The sequence below is a fragment of the Microchirus variegatus genome (genome assembly GCF_963457635.1).
Source record: "Microchirus variegatus genome assembly, chromosome: 10".
Classification (NCBI taxonomy): domain Eukaryota; kingdom Metazoa; phylum Chordata; class Actinopteri; order Pleuronectiformes; family Soleidae; genus Microchirus; species Microchirus variegatus.
Window position 1 is genome coordinate 3,543,779 of NC_139811.1, and position 22,085 is coordinate 3,565,863.

The 22,085-nt window shown below is 41.5% G+C and overlaps 1 protein-coding gene across 1 annotated transcript in view; it reads right to left on the bottom strand.

Annotated features, from left to right (window-relative positions):
- The window catches only part of LOC310933330 (syntaxin-binding protein 4), a gene marked incomplete at its 5' end in the record, with an annotated part of 42,179 nt that overhangs the window by 11,526 nt on the left and 8,568 nt on the right, over nt 1–22,085 (bottom strand). Inside the window, 7 exons of the mRNA XM_083896796.1 lie at nt 2,140–2,281; nt 2,370–2,493; nt 6,198–6,277; nt 9,507–9,581; nt 9,879–9,948; nt 10,053–10,148; nt 14,049–14,122. Coding sequence (XP_083752922.1) covers nt 2,140–2,281; nt 2,370–2,493; nt 6,198–6,277; nt 9,507–9,581; nt 9,879–9,948; nt 10,053–10,148; nt 14,049–14,122 — 661 coding nt within the window. The remainder of the gene's footprint in view (nt 1–2,139; nt 2,282–2,369; nt 2,494–6,197; nt 6,278–9,506; nt 9,582–9,878; nt 9,949–10,052; nt 10,149–14,048; nt 14,123–22,085) is intronic.

The window sequence follows — 22,085 nt, forward strand, 5'->3', positions numbered from 1 at the left end:
AGTGTAGTAGATAGTAAATATACAGCCTAGAAGTGTAGTAGATAGTAAATATACAGCCTAGAAGTGTAGTAGATAGTAAATATACAGCCTGGAAGTGCATTAGATATTTAATATACAGCCTAGAAGTGCATTAGACAGTAAATATACAGCCTAGAAGTGTAGTAGATATTAAATATACCACCTAAAAGTGTATTAATATCTAATATACAGCCTAGAAGTGCATTAGATAATTAATATACAGCCTACAAGTACATTAGATATTAAATATACAGCCTATAAGTGTAGTAGATATTAAATATACAGCCTAGAAGTGTAGTAGATAGTAAATATACAGCCTAGAAGTGCATTAGATAGTAAATATACAGCCTAGAAGTGCATTAGATAGTAAATATACAGCCTACAATTGCATTAGATAGTAAATATACAGCCTACAAGTGCATTAGATAGTAAATATACAGCCTACAAGTGCATTAGATTGTTTCAGGGGAAATAGAGACTTGGCATAGTGTTGTCACTTATCAGGGCCTGAGGAACCTATTGTTCTTATTTTTCTCAGACATTGCGCTCATTTTTGAGGCCGTTAACGTGCATAAAAACTCCCGTTCGTAGGCCCAGGGCTCTGTAGAAAGAGAAAAGAGAAAGTGGCCAAAATTGCGTTAAATGCAAAATGTTGGACTTTTCCAATCGTGTCCAATTTGCACGTTTGTTCCGATTTTAACCAAACTTGGCACACTTCATCCAATTGGCACGACGAAGGTTTCGGTCTTCAAAACACCAGGTCGCAGGAGAACGCGGCACATTCATTTTGAAGCAGATCCAGATGGTTTTCTCGGATGCTTCCTAACCCAGGACGAGTGTTGGTTCCACCAATTATAGCCAAAGACAAACAGACGGTCCATGCAGTGGACACATGCATCTGCTGCTGAGGACTTTTATGAACCTTATGAACCTTTCAACCCACCCTGGAACATCTGTCTGTCAGGTCATGGTCGTCACACGTGTGTGAGACGATGTGGGTGAAGGTAACTGTCAGTGTGCGTCCAGCTCACAGAAACTCATGCTCAGCAGTATATACTGTATGTATGTATCTGAGGCCAAAGCTGCACATGCACCCTCTTCTTCTTCATTTCCTCCTCGTCCGTTTCACTTCCTCAGAAGCAGTCGCTCGCTGCAAACACTGCATCCATCTCACTTAGGGTTTTGTCCTCAGTAAAAGCTCAGGAGGTTCACTTGAACACGAGTCATTCTGTTGTTTCCATACTGTAAGTGAAGACTGTTCATTGTAACGTTTATCCTGAAATACCTGAGTTAGAATCTCAGGTAGTTCCTCCAATCAGAACTTAAAGCTCCCATAGAGTGGTCCTATCGCACATATATCAGAGTTATGGAGGTCTACTTACATACATTAACTTGTTCTTTTAAAGTTGCTGTAAACGAGCCGAACAAAATCTCTCCTCACTGAAGCTCTCGTCAGCCGCGCTGTTTCAGACCGAAATCTCAGAACTGTGTTGCCAGCGTAGAGCCTTCCCAACTGTCTTGTGGATTGGCCAGGTACATGGAAGTGATGTAATCAGCACGTCAGCTCTCAGAAGCACAGCTCCCCCCTCTGGAACGGTGGATGCACTGCTACTCATTATCAAAACATTATTTTAACAGTGTTTAAAAATAGCTTCTTCACGACTCCCCGCCGCAGTCCCTTTGACGACCTTTGACCCAGAGTAAGAAGACACCGTCGCTCGTGAAACACCTCCACAACGGACGTTATTCTTCTTCTTCTGCGGTTCAATGTACGCAACCGGATGTGCCCGGACTAGTGCCCGGAGCAGGAGGATCTGCTGTTCAGGAGACAGGATCCTTACGTCACGATTCCAGGCTTTTTCAGAGTGCTTGCAGAGCCCGAGATGTAATAAAACCCAGTGATCTCAACAGTGGCTGAACTGTTTGTTTCCAAACTTTAGGGCTTCATAAATGAGGTAATGGCGCAGATACACACCAAAAATAGTGTTAATTGGAACCTCCAGTCTATGGAAGCTTTAAACACTTATCATGGAAAAAACAAACAAACGCACAAACACACAAAGAGATGTAAAGCCAGACAATACGACGAACCAAGAAGCAGCAGCTGCCTTCAGTTCTCACCCTGTGACAGTCTCCACCAGACAGAACCTCCTGGATGAAGACAGCAGGGCCGTCAGGTCTGTTGGAGCCTCCTCCGATGGTGATGCCGAAACTGCTGGTTCGCGCCACTGTGAGCAGCTGGATGACTCCTTCACCCGGGTGACTGAAAACACACGACGACAACCGACCACGTCAAACTCTCAGCCTGGAGGTTTTTTTATCAGTCACTGTGTTCAGACTCTCTGACTCACCTGAGCGAGCGCAGCATGGGGCCGCCGTTGTTGTACATGTTCTGAGAGCCTGCCGGGCTCAACGCCAGAGGACTCTGAGAGCGAGACGACGAGCCAGAGGAGGTGCTCTCCAGGTAACGACCGCCTTACGATTAGCAGAAAACACACACAAGGCAAAGAGACAAAGACCTGGGGTTAGGGTTCTCAGGTTTCCTCCAACAGTCTAAATACATATAACCATATATAACCATTTTTTAAACCCTTGCTCATGTGACCTTAACATCACATGATGGTGAGGTGCCACCAAGGATTTGGGGCCAATTCCAATTCCTATCTTAACCCTCAAACTCAACCCTTAATCTTAACTGTCCCTCAAAACCAAGTGTTGAGGGTTATTTTGTCACTTAGAAATGGGACACCCCTTAAATGCAGATACATCTTCAGACTGTAGGGGGCAGAATAACGCGAAAGCTGCGTCCAGTCTGTCAACTCCAAAAAAGAAGAAGAAGAAGAACACATTTACGTCAGGATTATTTATTACGATCCGTTTGTCAGTCAAGTTATTAGGTTGTCAGTTAGTTATAAGATGATACTCATACAAATATTCAGCTGACAGTTACCACACACCACGACTTATTGAAAAGTAAACCATAGCAAACCATCGCTTGTCCGCACCGGCCGACTATTGACAAAAGATCGTAAAAATAAAAAATAAATGTTACGCAACAATGACGTCAGTAATCCATAATATGGGCCTAAACTAAGATAATACAATGGTTTTCATCATTTTTATATCTCTATTAACAAAGAAAATACTTCATTTGTAGCGTACTCGTTTGGCTGCTTTCGGCGCCATCTTTGTTATGTCAAAACACGCAATGCATTCTGGGTAGCCCTTGCTCACAAGGGTGGATGATCTTCAAGGAGCTAACAGAAGTCCAGATGCCTTTGTGTTAAGCACTAGCACGACCTGGACGACTAAGAACATCTCTTTCCTCATGTCATTGCTCATCATTTACCCTGGTCGTTGAATGCATCTCCTTAGTTTGGCTCAACACGAATCCTGAACCCTGCATTACTTTCATGTGCTGGAGTTTAGAATATTTAAATACTTCACAAACAATACCATCAAATATTGGAAAAGTTTTTAAAGGTGCATTATGTAATAAATCTAAAGCAACTGGCCGTAAAATCCTCCTAATATGTCACAGAGACTCAGGAATAATGTTCATATAACAAACTGAACTCACCAACAACAACAGTACAGACAAAATATTTGCATAAAAAAAAACATTTTGCAGACTGCAAATCATGTTTATGTTTTGAAATCATGTTTTGGCATGTGGCGCCACCTACCGGCGTCTACCAATCATTGCAGTCAGTAGAGTCTCAGCTGCCGAGCAACCAGTGGTCGCCAGTTACGTCAGAAAACGAAATCTAAAAGACCTCGGTATTTTGAATTTGAATGTAGTAACCGTTTTTGGCCACATTCTTACATATGGCACCTTTAAAATAAAGGTAAAATTCCTCTTCTTCAGGTGAAAGAAAAGCGAATGCTAAACCCCGCTCATCTCAGACGTACATAAACAGTTTCCCTGCAGCCACAGATGGCCCCAAAGTCACTGAGACTCTCCACAGAAAAACAACAACATTTCTTAAGTACGTGCGACTCTAAGCACGGAATAATTCCCTCTCTGCTGACCACAATATCCTCCAGACTTTAATCCACTGCCGTGACATCTGATCTTTCGTGTTCTCACTATCAAAGGTACGACCGTCTCATAGCGACGAGGTTATCCCTGCTGCTGCTGCTGCTGCTGCTGCTGCTGCTGCTGCTGCAGTAAACTCTGATGCCACGGATTCTTCACCAGAATGAGATGAAAAGGTTCTACTTTGAGAGTGAATATTGAATTGAAAATTCACTCTGTTTTTTGCCACTGATATTTCAACGAAAATAGTTTCTGACTTTCTCACACTGTTGCTGATGTGTACATTGTTCAATTTAAACCAACTCAACAAAACATACCTATTGTTTAAGTTGTCTTGACATTGTAAGGGCTAATGACTATAGATCCAGAGGCGCAGCTTGTGAACAGGCAAGTTCAGGCAACTGCATGGGGCCCAGAGTTGATAGGGGGCCCCCGACACTCGGAGCCCGAGGGCTGTTTTTACTGAAATCTGCAGTGAGCAGCCGCCTCCCCGTCCCCCTTAAACAACAATGACATCTCAGTAGGAAACCTCCCTAAAGGGGCCCCACCTCACTTTAACCTGTGTGAAGTAATCGTTCTGCAAGTTGGAAAATGAAGAGGATTATTTACAGTGTAATGCATATCTTTTTTACTCAGTTTATATATGTTTTTTTTCAGTTATTTACAGTATTTTATTGTTCTATATATTTATATTGTTATATAATGTGGGTTATTTACAGTGTAATGTATTTTTTGACTAAGTTTATATAGTTTTTTAAAAGCTATTTACAGTATTTTATTGTTCTTTACATTTATATCTTCACATACTTTTTAATTACAAGGTTTTTCCATGTTATTTCATTCATTTCGAAAAAAAATTTTTTTGAACTCATACATTTTTGCGTTGGTGTCAGATTATTTATAACATAATGGTGATGAACACTGGTTGGAAGGAAGGGCCCACTGGGAATTTTTGCTTAGGGCCCCTACAGACTCTAGAATCGCCTCTGTATAGATCTCAGAATAGGGAAAATGAACATCACAGTACATCAGTTCATTTGAACCACTGTGTTCTTGTCTTCTAAACATCCTGCAGAGGCAGAAACCACTGAAGCAGAGGGCAGAGCCAGACGTTAGCCATGGAGTCGTGGAAAGATGGTGAAGTCTCCAGCGTTCCTGATGTAACTCTAACAGCCTCCACCACACAGACCTCACGTGCTGCTCAAACCCAGTGTTGACTAATCTGCACCAGCTGTCTGCTGCCTCCTTCTGACTGAACCAGATGTTGTTGGCACTCGTGTGATGGACAAGTGCACTGTCATGAGCTATTTTTAAAGGTTGACTTACTCCAGCTACCCTGCAGACTAAAGCCTCCATCAAATATAGCAAGGTCACCTGCAGCAGCAGCAGCTGCTTGTTTTTCCTTTAAACATTCATTCATTCATTTTCTACCACTTTACCCTCCACATGAGGGCCTGCACATGACACTTATATAGTTAATATACAACCTACGAGTGCATTAGATGGTAAATATACAGTGTACAAGTACATTAGATAGTTAATATACAGCCTAGAAGTGCATTAGATTGTTAATATACAGCCTAGAAGTGCATTAGATTGTTAATATACAGTGTACAAGTGCATTAGATAGTAAATATACAGCCTAGAAGTGCATTAGATAGTAAATATACAGCCTAGAAGTGCATTAGATAGTAAATATACAGCCTAGAAGTGCATTAGATTGTTAATATACAGTGTACAAGTACATTAGATAGTAAATATACAGCCTAGAAGTGCATTAGATTGTTAATATACAGCCTAAAAGTGCATTCGATTGTTAATATACAGCCTACAAGTGCATTAGATAGTAAATATACAGTCTACAAATGCTTTAGATATTTAATATACAGCCTAGAAGTGCTTTAGATAATTAATATACAGTATACAAGTACATTAAATATTAAATATACCACCTAAAAGTGTATTAGATAATTAATATACAGCCTAGAAGTGCATTAGATAATTAATATACAGCCTACAAGACATTAGATAATTAATATACAGCCTAGAAGTGCATTAGACAGTAAATATACAGCCTAGAAGTGCATTAGATAATTAATATACAGCCTACAAGTCCAACCAGGGGCAGAGATGTTCCTACCTTGCTGGATGGGAGAGTTTCGTGTTGACCCTGTGCTGCCATTGGATCCATATTTCTCCAGCAGCTCTGCAAATTCTCTCCTTCAAAAAAACACGAAGAGATAACTATTAAACATTGTTAAATGTCCCATGAAATAGTCAAGCAACAGCATAAAGAGACAGAATAGTTCAAATAGAGACTTGAACTAATTATTTCATCTTCCTCTGTGATTAATATGTTTACTGATATTTTGTTTAGTTGAATCTCATAAAAAAGAGGAAAATGTCCATTATCATGACCTGACACTGAACACATAGTTGACCTTTGACCTTCCCTCCATGTGAGTGTTTTCAAACATGGAGGCAGGACGAACGTTGTTCACGGAGAGCACAAAAAAAACCAGCCAGTCACCAGCAGAGACAGCACCGGCACAGGCAGAAATGAAAATAATCCCAAGAACGAAGAAGTCTTCATAATCTGACACACGTCAGACATTCTTTTCATCATCAGGCTGCTGCTGCTGCTGCAGAGTCTGCTCCTCTGCTGCGTCTCTTTTCATTTATATAAGAATATGAGATGCATTATTCATGTCCTATTAGCTCCACTCGCTTTAACTCGCCTGACAAAACACGATCATGTCCTGCCTACAACGTCTTCTCTGTTCTGTTGTGTTTGTGAGAAAGACTCGGCATGAAATACGTCTCTCTCGCTTTCATAACCCACAGAAATTCTACTGACAACAGCGGAACTGCAAGATAAGCAGGTGGTCAGTGTGTGTGTGTGTGTGTGTGTGTGTGTGTGTGGATCCAGGTCGTCGTTATCCAAAGTAGTCTGGACTTGAAGTTTCTCTTCAAGATGTTTCGATTCTTCAGTTCTGAAGATTATTAGAGCATTAGAGCAAAGTGGACTGCTCCAATGTTGTTAATGGGGGAGCTCTGCGGGAAGTCTTTACCCTAATTTAACAGCTTCATTAACAGAGAGGCATCAGCAGTGAGGATAACGAGGCGTTAACAAACAAACAAAACACGCGTTGTTTTAAGAGTTGTTTCTCTTTCAGTGCACACGTCGATGCATTGGTTCCATCTCATTATACATAATATCTGTGCTGAGCTAGTTTGACTTGTATTTATACAGCCTACAAGTGCATTAGATTGTTAATATACAGCCTACAAGTGCATTTTATAGTAAATATACAGCCTAGAAGTGCATTAGATTGTTAATATACAAACTACAAGTGCATTAGATAGTAAATATACAGCCTAGAAGTGCATTAGATAGTAAATATACTGCCTAGAAGTGCATTAGATTGTTAATATACAGCCTAAAAGTGCATTAGATTGTTAATATACAGCCTAGAAGTGCATTAGATTGTTAATATACAGACTAGAAGTGCATTAGATAGTAAATATACTGCCTAGAAGTGCATTCTATTGTTAATATACAGGCTAGAAGTGCATTAGATAGTAAATATATAACCTAGAAGTGCGTTAGATTGTTAATATCCAGACTAGAAGTGCATTAGATTGTTAATATACAGCCTAGATGTGCATTAGTTATTTAATATACGGCCTACAATTACATTAGATAGTAAATATACAGCCTAACAAACAAACAAAACATGCATTGTTTTAAGAGTTGTTTCTCTTTCAATGCACAGTTCGATGCATTCCTTGGTGTGATGCACCAGCAGAGTGCATTGGTTCCATCTCATTATACATAATATCTGTGCTAAGCTAGTTTGACTTGTATTTATAGACAGACATAAGCATAATTCCTCTCCCCTCTGCAGCCCCCTGCCTCCTCTGCTGTGGGCTGCAGGGTAGTTTAAGCACAGAGCACAGATTAGCACATGCGGCTCATCCTGTCAGGAGCTCTGCCCTGGGTTAAGCTCTCTTCCTCCCTCGGTCTGCTGACTCTCCTTTAGCATGCAACACAAAGACAACGACGGGGTGACGGGGTAGGAGGTGAGGGTGGAGTGGTGGTGGTGGTAGCTCCCCTCACTTCCCTCAGGAAGAATCCATGACAACATAAGAGACATAATCACCTTGTAATCACACCATACATGACAGCACACGTCCCCGCGCCATCATTAATGTAAACACCTGGTTCAATCGTGTGCGCTCGCCGTGCTGCAACGGCTGACTTTTCACCATTTGCTCTGTTTTCTCTGAACAGCTGAAGGTGCAGTAAATCCTGCCTGTTTCACCGTTTCCTCTCAGAGGATTTAACGTGACACACATCACATCACAATACATCACATTATTTCGCGGCGCTCATTTCATTTCTACCCAAACGCAAATCCACCATCTTTGTAGTCATTAGCTCACACTTGAGGATCAAGTCGTCTGAAGTGGATTTGGAGGGAAGATGAGGTGAGGTCTGCGGCGCTGGGAGTGACCACGCCCCCTATATGTGGCCCGTAAGGTTGTCTTTGGTTCCACATGGACTTCCCATGTGGGGGGGGGGGGGGCGTGTTCCTGAAACCATATGGGAACTGCATCATTTGTCCACTTCAAGCCCAAGCCCACTTAGTACCCACTTAGTACTCATTAGCCTGGGAAGTGAACTCTAAGAGGGCATGAGCTTGACGTGGACAAACACAGGTGGGTCCATCATGGAAACCACAGACAGACCTGCTTGGCATATTATTGTCAGCCCAAATATGAACCTCAAAGGGTCCACATACGATCAAAAAGCATAATAATGATGCAAAATGAATCTATAAATAACAAAATCAGACAGAAACAAGAGTACCCAGAGAGTACAGACCTCCACCAAGGTTTAAAGGTGCATTATGTAATAAATCTAAAGCAACTGGCCATAAAATCCTCCTTATATGTCACAGAGACTCAGGAATAATGTTCATATAACAAACTGAACTCACCAACAACAACAGTACAGACAAAATATTTGCATTAAAAAAATATGTTTTGCAGACTGCAAATCATGTTTATGTTTTGAAATCATGTTTTGGCATGTGGCGCCACCTACCGCCGTCTACCAGTCATTGCAGTCGAGTAGAGTCTCAGCTGCCGAGCAACCACGGGTTGCCAGTTACATCAGAAAACAAAACTTAAAAGACTTGAATTTGAATGTAGTAACCGTTTTTGGCCACATTCTTACATATGGCACCTTTAAGGGTTACCGTAACCCTAACCCTACTTCGATCAAATCTCTGTTAAGTTGGTAGATTCTTACCTAAATTGAATGGGAACATACTCTGGTGATCAACCACACAAGGAAGTTGCAAACACAAGGACAAAGTTACAGATAAACCCACGTCGACCTCGGAGTTCCCGACCACGAATGGAGCGCACCAATAGTACTTACTTTGCCTCCTCGTCTCTGGCTATGAGAAGTCGCATGTGATTGGTCGCAGAGGCCGCTCTCAAGACGTCCACGGCCCTGCGAAAACAAAGAGACGCGTACAAGAAAACGCTGTCGTAACTCAGCAACTCCTCAGTAAGGAAAGTAGCTATACTTTTTAATAAACAAAACTATAAAACGATTACGAGACGTGAGGAGGGGGGTTGTAATTGAGCTTCAGCGAGATGGTGCCAACGTCACGGTCTCCAAAAGTCTCTAATATCGCCAGAAAAAGTCGCTAGATTTGTCGCTATCGTGGACAAAGTCGCTAAGTTGGCACCACCTGCCGTCTTCAAACAAACAGAAGGACATTTAATGACATTACTGAGAGATTACCTTTCACTTGTCACTCCGACCAGACTTTCCCCATTAACCTCCAAGATCTGGTCGCCTGGCAGCAGGTGCCCTGTTAGAGGTCAGAGGTCAGACGAATGGGAATCACTGACATCACAGCTTTTTAATGGAATGTGTAGTTCATCGAGAACTCGTATGAACAGAAATCGTATTTACCGTCACTTGAAGCAAGGCCACCTGGTAAAATCCGTTTGACGTAGACTCCAAACTCCTCTCCAGTCAGCTCCTTCACTCCACCGATCACTTTAATTCCTGTCAGGAGTAGAGTTTTATTTAAAGTTTTTATACAGATGACTGTATTATAGGTCAGACTTTAACACCCTGCATCCATGTTGCTGTTACCTGGTATTCTTGCACATTTACCAATTGTGGTCGTTATTAAAACAAGTTTGCAAATCCACTTTGAAGGCATCACTTAATGCTGCCACTAGTTTATTTTACCTGTATTGTTATCATCTAACTCCAAACCCTAACCCTGAGTCACTGTTTGAGTCCAAATAGAGCAAATGCTAATAAGAGCCCATAGATGAATATTAATCACCTGGAACAGATGGGATTTTAAATATTGTGGTCAGAGGGAATGGGAAGGGGAAGGTCATTCATCAGGAGCTGCCATTTTATCAGTGTATTGCTGACAGGAGAGGATTGGGAGGGGTCATAAGAGTGGACTCTGCAGACACTCTCTGTCTCCAGGGGCAAGAATGAATGTGTTCATTCATGAATCAACTCTCACTGCTCTGGCATTAGAGGTCCAAGTTCCCTGGACACTCAGGAGGAGGAGGAGGAGGAGGAAGAGGAGGAGGAGGAGGAAGAGGAGGTGTGAGAGTAAACAACCTGCAGTCATCTTACACTCTGGTGCCTTTAACGACATTTAAATAACAATTTTTATACATCTATCTAGTTCAAATTCACTCAGGTGGTCAACATGTCATCGTTAAACTGCACACATTTGATTTGGGAGCAGCAAATAACTGTGTGAACGAGTTTTCATTCAGGTTTTCACAGAGTTAAGGTTTCTTGCCTCAGAGCAGAGGACGTTGCTTGATTTTTATTTTTTTTATTTAACCTTTATTTTTACCAGGAAAGTCCCATTGAGATTAAAAACCTCTTTTTCGAGGGAGTCCTGGCCAAGAGGCAGCAAAAGTTACAGCGTTACAATGTACAAACAAATAAAATACAGTTACGAGTAAAAGATATCGTCTCAAGTGCTCAATAATTATTTGACGTCACACTTTTGCCACTTTTTCGATCTTTCACAAACGACCAGGTCAAAATGTGTAATCTCATGAATTTTAAAGGGTATGAACTTTTGCAGTGGAGGCTCGTCCATAGAGGGCGCTAGGGCCAGTCTCACCAGTCTCATATAAAGAAGAAGAAGAAGAAGATAGGAATTATCTAAAATAAATTATAAACGCATAGAAACATAGAACATTTTAATAAATGTTCTACATGTTGTACAGTCCGTGTGTAATCTGCCGTTTAAAAAACGTTAACTTCTCACACTCGGTTACTGCTCTTTTATCAAGCGGCTAAAATCTATTTTACTTTTCATGCCCAGAAGCAGCAGAAGTTTTCAGTGAGCGTGTGCGCCTCCATATCCTCGTCTTGTCATCTGTTCCCGTTCAAAATGTCATCTCTGAGATGTTTTTTTCCAGATACTGTTCGTTCCAAAGAGGAAAGTCTTATTTGACTCTATCGACGAGGCCTTGATTAGCTTTAGGCTGAAGCTGGGATGTACGTATCTACCGAACTAACACTAATTGGGTCTGGAGTGGAGTGAGGGGGCTGGTGGGTGCTAATGCTAATGATCATGTGCAGGGAAAATTGTTTTTTTTAACGTTCTTCTTCATCTCAGTCCTTCCTCTGGCTTCTCGTTCTCCACCCACTGCCGTCAGATAAGAAGAAAAACATCTTTCTAATGCGTAAGTAGCTGACGACGTGCCTCTGCTCTCACACACATTAGCTCGTACTCAAGGATTACATGATGCTAATTGAAGATAGCATAATAAACAAGAACACAGAGGCATTCTCGCTTCTTCTTCTTCTTCCGTCGTGTGGTTCTCTGAAGAGATGAAGGAATGACCGTCACCATGAAGAACATGTATGGCACTAGAGTAAAATGGTATGGTATATACGGTGGGGGCGGAGCTAGACTGGCTCCTCCCACAACAGTCAGCCGATTGGATGCAACAGAAAAACGTCACCGCCTTGCAATCGGTGTAAATGTGCCGTGGAAATCTGTTCTCGTACAAAGTTTGACGTCTCGTTGACACAAACAGCCACAGAGCGAGCTGCTGGATGTCCTCCTTTGTAGTCTGGTGCGTTGCGTTCAACGTCGTCGTTTGTTGCGATCTCACCACCATGTGGCCATCGGCCGGCAACAAAACAAAATATTCACATTTTAGAAGTTTTTATTTTTATTTATCTAGTATCAAAACAGTTATTAATTAGTAACTTTAAATTTAGTCATCGATTAATGATCGAATAATCACGTGATCGCTGCCGTCCTGGTACCCGTGTTTATCAAGGAATTACAGCACTCAAACACAATATGAGGCTTGCACCCTCTCCAGCTTGCATTTTTTATTATTTTGCAAAATGAAGAAAATGTATGAAGAGAATATATATATCATTAATCTCTCTCTATATATATCGCCATCTCGGATATCGGCACAAAGTCAAATCCCTGATACAATATCTGTGATGACTGAGAGGTTGAAAACTCCAAACATACTAAAAATAAATAAAAAAACACTACATCAAACAGACTAGTATATGTGACGTTAAATGCACAGTTTGTGGCATGATGTTGTTTTCACTCTGAACGCAAATAAACTCATGCACAAAAGCCGCTTGTGCTCGCGTGGGCAGGCGTAAACAACAGCAGCGCCGACGTTCTCAACACAGCTGTGTTAAGTGGGTTAGGGCTTTGCTGCGTGACCCACTTCCCTCCTCCCAGGCAAAAACACTGATACTCAACAAGGACGCCTGCGCTCTGACGACTCTGCGGAGAAAATCCCTTTAAAAGTCGGGACGTCGGCGAATGACAGTTGTTTAAAATCAGGCTCCACAGCTGCAGTAGATAATGGAGGATAATGAGGCTAGTTGTGCATCGTGTTAGCAAACAGGGAGCATGTGATTATTTGCTTAATTATAAAACGTTGATCGGTTACCGTGACGACGCGTAATATATTAAAATTAGACTTAGACTTAGACTTCCTTTTATTGTCATTGCACAGAGAACACAACAGTGAAAAACTGGCAACGAAACATTGTTGCTTGGCAATCGCTAAAGGAAATAAGAGGCAGCAATGAGTTTGAAAACAACAGTATATAAATATACGTTTTTTGTGTATAAATATATTTAAATATATATAAAAGTAGTGCAGTATGTGTAAGTAGTGCAGATAAGAAAATTTGGCTTAAGGTGCATATGAAAATGAAAACAAATGTAAACGATATGAAAATGATACAAAACAAATCAGTGACTGCATTTTGTGTGTTTGCAGAAATCTTGACATTTAAGGGGTTCCTTGAATGCATCTTGAAGCTGCTCCTCTATGTGCTCAACACACTGTAGATCCCACAGAAGTTAATTTACTAGCGTCCTTGAACGCATTTTGTTAGCTGCTACGGGAAATGTCCGGAAAAAACTAAATAATAATTTTATTTATATCCAGAATAACATTCTTTACAAGGAAAGGTGAGTAAGAGAAGGTTATTGTATGTCCTGAACACTATGTTATTTCAAGATTAAATATGACACTTTTTAAAGATTCTACCATCAGCAGCTACGTTCAACGTCATTTCTTCCTGGGTTTGTGAAGTTACACATTTACATGGAGCATCTGCACAGCTTATTCATTAATTATAAAACAATATAACAATTGTTTTTGTTGTTTTTTTGTACTATTACAATGTCTACATTACAATTAGTATTGGTATTATATGTATGCATGTTTTTGTCCCTGTTTTTTTCTTATTTAAAGGTGTGATCTTTTATTATTTGTGTGTTTTTTCCACTTTTATTTTTTCCACATTTGTGAATGAAATAGTATTGGTGACTGTGACAACATCCAGCAGAGGCAGACTCTGCACGCACTAACATCTCCTTACATCTGATGAAGGACAGCATGTCAGTATGAGACTCACCCAGGCCATTCTCACAGTCTGTAAACTCCATGGAATGAACCGCTCGGTCCACTCCGTACGGACCCATCAGAGTCCTGTTAGAGAAGGAGACATGAAGAACAAGAGAGGATACGGTGACTTTTCTCTGTCGTTTGCAGCTGTGCACGTGTGTGTGATCGTGGAACTCAGACGATAACATCTATTTCTGATTATGAATGAGGTTATTATGTGAAGGCACAGTGAGTAACCTGTGGTTCAGGCTCATGGTTTTTGTCTCAGTGTCAATATTCCATTCTATTATAATGATATTATATAATAAATACTGTAATATAACACAATATATTAACTTTATTCAACCGCAATTCATATTCCCAAATAAAAGAAATCTCTGCGTAGTAATATGATATATTGAGAGTTCAAAGGTCAAGGTTCTTTTATTGTGATTTAGATTTCTGCACATGAAAACAAAGCATACAGCAGCTAAAGTCTTAAAGGAATCATATTATACCCTATTTCTCCAAGTTAACCTAGTTCCCTGGTGTCTTAATGAACATGTCTGTGACATGCTTTGGTCAAAATACCATAAGGATGAAGCACCACAGCAGTTTGATCACTCTGCCAAAACAGCCCTGTTCAGAATGCTCTATTTAGTAATAACTCTTTAGGTCCACCTTAACGGTCCACCTTAAAAAAAGTAAAACGGAACTTAAGGGACAGGAAATGACGTCAGCCACAGAGGCTACTGGGAGCTAACGGCAGTTAGCATTTGGAAAAGTGATCATTTGCAGGCTCTAGCCGGCGCATTGCCGTCATATATAACATGTATCCACTGGACAGATAAATCCTCTGAGGCTGGAAGTTTGTGTAGAACTCTGTGCTGCACTGTGGAGCCAAGAATTTAGCGCATTGTGACGTCACAGTGAGCGCGGAAGTCAACATCTCGTGTTTTTATCTGCTGTACTTAGACTGAGGAGGACCAGGATTTAAATGATTAAAAAGTTGATTTTGCATAATATGTCCCCTTTAAAAGAACATATAACAGTAAAACTTAAAAGCACCTAAATAACTCCAATGCCACAATTTAAGACAATATATATATATATATATACACATACACATGTAAAGATGAAATTCACTGTTTGCACACAGACACGTCTCTGACTCTTTGATCAACACACTGTGAGCCCTGCATTATTCTCACTAGCTCCAAAGCGCTGGAGTCTTAAAAAAAAAGAAAGAAACTAAATGGAATATTTGAGGAATAATAATAATAATAATAATAGTAGATTTTTTTTTTGCTGGAAATGCTCGTGCCTAGAGTTCACACAGAGCCAAACAAAACCACACCAGGATTTGATACAACTGGACTGAAGTGAGGTTTTTGTACCAGCAGAGGGAGAGGAAGAGGTCAAAGTGCACAAGTTCACGAGACGTTGGTATTTACAACGTGACGTTCACCCATTCTTGAGAGAGTCTAACGTTTGTTTCTAGTTTATATTGTTTAACAAGAACAACATCGGTTGGAAGTGAACAAGTTCAGCAACATGTGTAATACAAGTTCATTCATTCATTCATCGTCTACCTCTTTATCCTCCACATGAGTCACGGGTCACATCCTGCACATCAGTCCATCATCACAGGGTCACAGAGACAAACAACCTCTCACACTCACACTCACTAACACAAGTTTAGTCATTTTAATATGACTGGAAAATGTCATAAATACCAACAGATATGGATGGAACACACACACAACCATAGAAATACAAGAACGCACACACACACACACACACACACACACTCTTGTACAGTGGCCCAGAGGTGTCAGGACAAATACAAAAGCCACAACACGAATACAAAAGGCACAACACAAATACAAAATCCACAACACAAATGCAAAAGCCACAACGGAAGTGATTTTTTTCAGATTTTTATCGTTTTGAACCAAAAACGGCGAAAAAAAGTAGTTTTCTCGTTTTTTGGGGTAGCAAGATGCTTTCTGGGGGTCCAAATCATAGAAAAATATATTTTTTTTAAAACATTTTTTTATATATATATATATATTTTTCCAAAATGATTTAGCGACCCCCAGAAATCATAGGAAAAAAAAAAGTTTTTTTTTTTTTTTTTATATATATTTTTCGAAAATGATTTTGGCGAATTGGGGGTCGCGAGATGCTTTCTGGGGGTCCAAATCATAGAAAAATATTTTTAAAAAAAAATTAAAAAAAATTGTGAATAGCATGTTTACAACCTAGTAATATGTGATTTTAGTGAAAACAAAGTGAGGACCGGCTAAAATGTCCTCACTTTGTAAAAATGACCTCACTTTGTTGTTCAAAACCCCCTCACTGGTCCTCAGTATGCTACAAGTACAAGAACACACACACACACACACACACACACACACACACACACACACACACACACACACCGTCAGCTGCAGCTCCGCGTTTTCCAGCTTAAGGCGCGAGCGCTGCACGAGCAACACATCAATCAAACACACACACACATATAAACAAAACCGCACATCATCTAAACTTCACCTTTATGAACCGTGAACCGTGAGAGTTTGTTGTTTTACACTTGACTGACACCTGCTCTCTCTCTCTCACGCACGCACTCACGCACACACACACACACACACACACACACACACACACACACACACACACACACACACACACACACACACACTGATATAAACTCCTTTACCTGCTGATGATCACTGCTCCTTTATACATGACTGAGAACGTCGGCATGTTGACGCATGGAGCCGCCGCTGCTGTGCCGTCGTTGACTCGCTGCTGCGCCGCTGCTGCTGCTCCAGCTCTCAGCCTTCAGCCTCTGAGCCACATGATGCTCTCTGACCGCCTGTCTAACGCTCTGTCTGTCTGTCTGTCTGTCTGTCTGTCTCTACAGGCAGCAACAGCCTGCGCGCGCGCGCTCCTTCCTCGCGCCTCCACCTTCAGTAACATATTCAAACTCTTACATAAGCGTCTCACGAAATGTTCACCAAAAAAAAAAGGGAAGGAGAAGAAACCAAAAATAGATTTGTTTTTGTTTTTGTTTGTTTATTTTTAATCTTTCAAGACTTTATGGGTCCTAAACTGTGCTTGATTCAACACTTAACATCTATGTTTTCTATTATATTAGAAGGCAGCAAAATCACAAAAGTAGCCACGTATTAGGATATCTAAATAAATAAGGTATATGATGAGGTATCTGTGAAGACTTCTGCTTTTAAAAGCTGTTGCAATGATCATCATCATAGTTATTATTATTATAGTGAATACATTTGTAATTGGAATTGTCAAAATGATATTGTTAAAAAAAGTCAATCTCGCGAACGAACTGACACACAGAACTGGTGAACTGTGGCTGAGGACGTGAATCTCGCGAACGAACTGACACAGAGAACTGGTGAACTGTGGCTGAGGACGTGAATCTCGCGAACAACTGACACACAGAACTGGTGAACTGTGGCTGAGGACGTGAATCTCGCGAACGAACTGACAGAGAACTGGTGAACTGTGGCTGAGGACGTGAATCTCGGGAACGAACTGACACACAGAGAGCTGGAGAACTGTGGCTGAGGACGTGAATCTCGCGAACAAACTGACACACAGAACTGGTGAACTGTGGCTGAGGATGTGAATCTCGCGAACGAACTGACAAAGAAAACTGGTGAACTGTGGCTGTGGACGTGAATCTCGCGAACGATCTGACACACAGAACTGGTGAACTGTGGCTGAGGACGTGAATCTCGCGAACGAACTGACACACAGAGAGCTGGTGAACTGTGGCTGAGGACGTGAATCTCGCGAACGAAATGACACAGAGAGCTGGTGAACTGTGGATGAGGACGTGAATCTCGCCAACGAACTGACACTCAGAACTGGTGAACTGTGGCTGAGGACATGAATCTCGCGAACGAACTGACACACAGAACTGGTGAACTGTGGCTGAGGACGTGAATCTCGCTAACGAACTGACACAGAACTGGTGATCTGTGGCTGAGGACGTGAATCTCGCTAACGAACTGACACAGAACTGGTGATCTGTGGCTGAGGACGTGAATCTCGCGAACGAAACTGACACACAGAGAGCTGGAGAACTGTGGCTGTGGACGTGAATCTCGCAAACGAAACTGACACACAGAGAGCTGGTGAACTGTGGCTGAGGATGTGAATCTCGCGAATGAACACACAGAGAGCTGGAGAACTGTGGCCGAGGAAGTGAATCTCGCGAACGAAACTGACACACAGAGAGCTGGAGAACTGTGGCAGAGGACGTGAATCTCGCGAACGAAACTGACAAACAGAGAGCTGGAGAACTGTGGCTGAGGACGTGAATCTCGCGAACGAACTGACACAGAACTGGTGAACTGTGACTGAGGACGTGAATCTCGCGAACGAAACTGACACACAGAGAGCTGGTGAACTGTGGCTGAGGATGTGAATCTCGTGAATGAACACACAGAGAGCTGGAGAACTGTGGCTGAGGACGTGAATCTCGCGAACGAACTGACACACAGAGAGCTGGTGATCTGTGGCCGAGGACGTGAATCTCGCGAACGAACTGACACACAGAGAGCTGGTGAACTGTGGCCGAGGACGTGAATCTCGCGAACAACTGACACACAGAACTGGAGAACTGTGGCCGAGGACGTGAATCTCGCGAACGAACTGACACACAGAGAGCTGGAGAACTGTGGCTGAGGATGTAAATCTCGTGAACGAACTGACACAGAGAACTGGTGAACTGTGGCTGTGGACGTGAATCTCGCGAACAAACTGACACACAGAACTGTTGAACTGTGGCCGAGGACGTGAATCTCGCGAACGAAACTGACACACAGAGAACTGGTGAACTGTGGCCGAGGACGTGAATCTCGCGAACGAACTGACACACAGAGAGCTGGAGAACTGTGGCTGAGGATGTAAATCTCGTGAACGAACTGACACACAGAGAGCTGGTGAACTGTGGCTGAGAACGTGAATCTCGCGAACGAACTGACACACAGAGAGCTGGTGAACTGTGGCTGAGGACGTGAATCTCGCGAACGAACTGTCACACAGAGAGCTGGTGAACTGTGGCTGAGGACGTGAGTCTCGCGAACGAACTGACACACAGAGAGCTGGTGAACTGTGGCTGAGGACGTGAATCTCGCGAACAAACTGACACACAGAGAGCTGGTGAACTGTGGCTGAGGACGTGAATCTCGCGAACGAACTGACACACAGAGAGCTGGTGAACTGTGGCCGAGGACGTGAATCTCACGAACGAACTGACACAGAGAACTGGTGAACTGTGGCTGAGGACGTGAATCTCGTTCGCACTGTCACTCACTCAATGACCCATGGCGTGAACGTGAACTGCACTCAGGGAGGACGTGAGTCACTTAGCAGGGCTCACTGGGCTCCTGCTAAGCACTGAACGATTCGGTGAACGGATCTTTTGAACGAATCATTTTAACGAACGGATTCTTCGGATTCAGTACACTCAAATGAACCGCCGATCCCATCGCTACTTTGCAAGCTGTGCTGCTCAATAAGGAGCTCCCTTTTTATGCATGCGTCCAACTTCAGCTCATCAGAGACGACTCCACCGATCCCAGAAAACTCACTCACACTCTTATTTCAAAATCATCACAAAAGTCTGTCACACCACTGCAAACAAAGGACTCAGCGTAGCCTCGCGGTCCCTGACACACACACACACACACACACACACACACACACACACACACACACACACACACACACACACACATCCATGATGAGCACAAAGCAGCTGAAGACGTACCTGGCGCAACCGAGAGGGATTTTCAACCTGTGGAACATGTCTCTCTCTCTGTGAGTGGAGAAGCTCGGTCTCTGTCTGACCCTCATGGTCGACGACGGCCCGCCGTGTTTCCTGTCATGCTGCGCCACCACTGCGACCGCTGCCCACGGCAGATATGAAGAGTGCCAATCGATGAAGAGATGATGAGCTTATGGTCAAAAGGATAATACCCACAAATCCATAATGGCACCACCAATGCGCTAAATATAGGCCTCGATGTAAGAGGGCTACTCAATTAGCACAGATTATGCTGCGGTTCTGTAACCATGCACAACAACGTTCATTAGGATTATATGATTTGATATTTTCGCTCATTAACAGCAGTTAGTTTGTTGTGTTTTCATTGAGTAAAACTCAAGTGCATTGGCATAGATATACTATATATATATATATATATATATATATATATATATATTCAGTAATGTGACACCTGTTTTACAGTATTTATACTTTGTTTTATTTACTGAAATTAGGTTAAAATTCAAAATTTACAAAAGTTGCAACTCGTCATATTTATCACTTATACAGTAACGTTGGTTTTCTGTGCTTAAAATGAATATGACAATGTTAAAAACACAGATTTAAGATTTATTGACAACTTCCTGTCAAAAACAATTAATGACAAAATTATTATTATTATTATTATTTGTTAAATTATGTTGTAATTGTTTTTATAAAATAAAGACCCATTACATTTAGTGTTTTATAAGATATGAAATATGATATGAAATACACTCAGTAGCTGTGAGGATCCTTTCTGCATAGCACCACTTCCTTTCTAGCTAGGTTTTCAAAATAAGTCATTTTTCTTTAAAAAAAAAACAAAAAACATTTTTTTTAGGATATTTTTCCTTTTACTCGTTAACTTTATGAAATTAAATTCATGTTTTTTTTTTAAATGTTATTTTAAATTGTCATTCCACGACTGTTAGCGTTAACAGGAAGTGGTCACAGAACAAATTGTGGTAATGAATAAAGCTTACAGTCGTTAGCTGAATATTCATTATACTGTATATTGTATTAGTTAATTCCCGCTTAATGACAGGGACAGTGACGACATGGAACATAACGAACTGTTGTTTTTCTATTTTTTAAGAAGAATGAGGTTGTATTTATTATATTTATTTATTATATATTAGCGTTTTTATTGTGAGTCTGAAAAGCAGCGGTTTCCTCACCATCACCAGGTGACGACTGTGACTGAACATAAGCTCTGTGCTAACCAGTAAAATGGTTACATCATCATTGTGTGTGTACATCAAGAGTCAAACACACACACACACACACACACACACACACCAAGATTGACTCTCTTCTTCTTCTTCTTCTATCCGGCAGCCATGGCAACAACCATCCGCCTCACAAGTTTAATCAGCAAATCTGCACAGCATGTCATTATCAGATTATGGGATTATCCAATCCACGCGGAGAAATCAAACAGGCCTGCAGTCGAACGCAAAGACGCATGCATGTGTGTGTGTGTGTGTGTGTGTGTGTGTGTGTGTGGAAGAGACCCCAACAGAGTGTGTGTCCATCCTGAGGAAACTCCAGAGCTAATTCACTGTGGAGGATTCCACCTTCACAACTCTTAAAACAATACGACAAGTGTGTCGTTTAATTCTAACGAATATTCATTTGACTCAAATGTGCACAGAGCGTCCACAACGATAGACCACAGCTGCTTTTCAGCTGTCGCTAAGGGCGAAACTTGGACTTTTTTGAGGTAACATTAGCGATTACTAGAACCGAAAACATTTTTCAGCATCTTTTAGCAGTTATTTTAGGCCAAAAGACGACATAATTTCAGGAAATATATCAAATTCTCCCTCCGTTTCTTTTAATAAATCTGATGTTTACGTTGTTTTTTTGGTGTAAAATGTAAAAACGCGTTGAATAAAGTCCTGTGCCTGAAAAGTCTGACCTTTTTTTGGATCCTTTAGCTTGAATGCCTTTTCTTTTCTTTTCCTTTCAAGGACTCATTAAATTCGTCGTCCTAACACTTTGGTTTGGCCAAATGACAACGTTACAGTTCAGTACAATCCTTAATTTGCATTTAAGGAGACTTTAAGAAACCCTCCAGAGGTCCAGAGGTGAAAGAGACCGACTGCCCGACAAAGTAGCGTAAAAGGAGGTTAATGGTAAGCTATGGATTAGAAGCTCAATAACCTCAGTGGCTTAGATACTTGGTCTGAACTCCTGGTTCTGGCAACC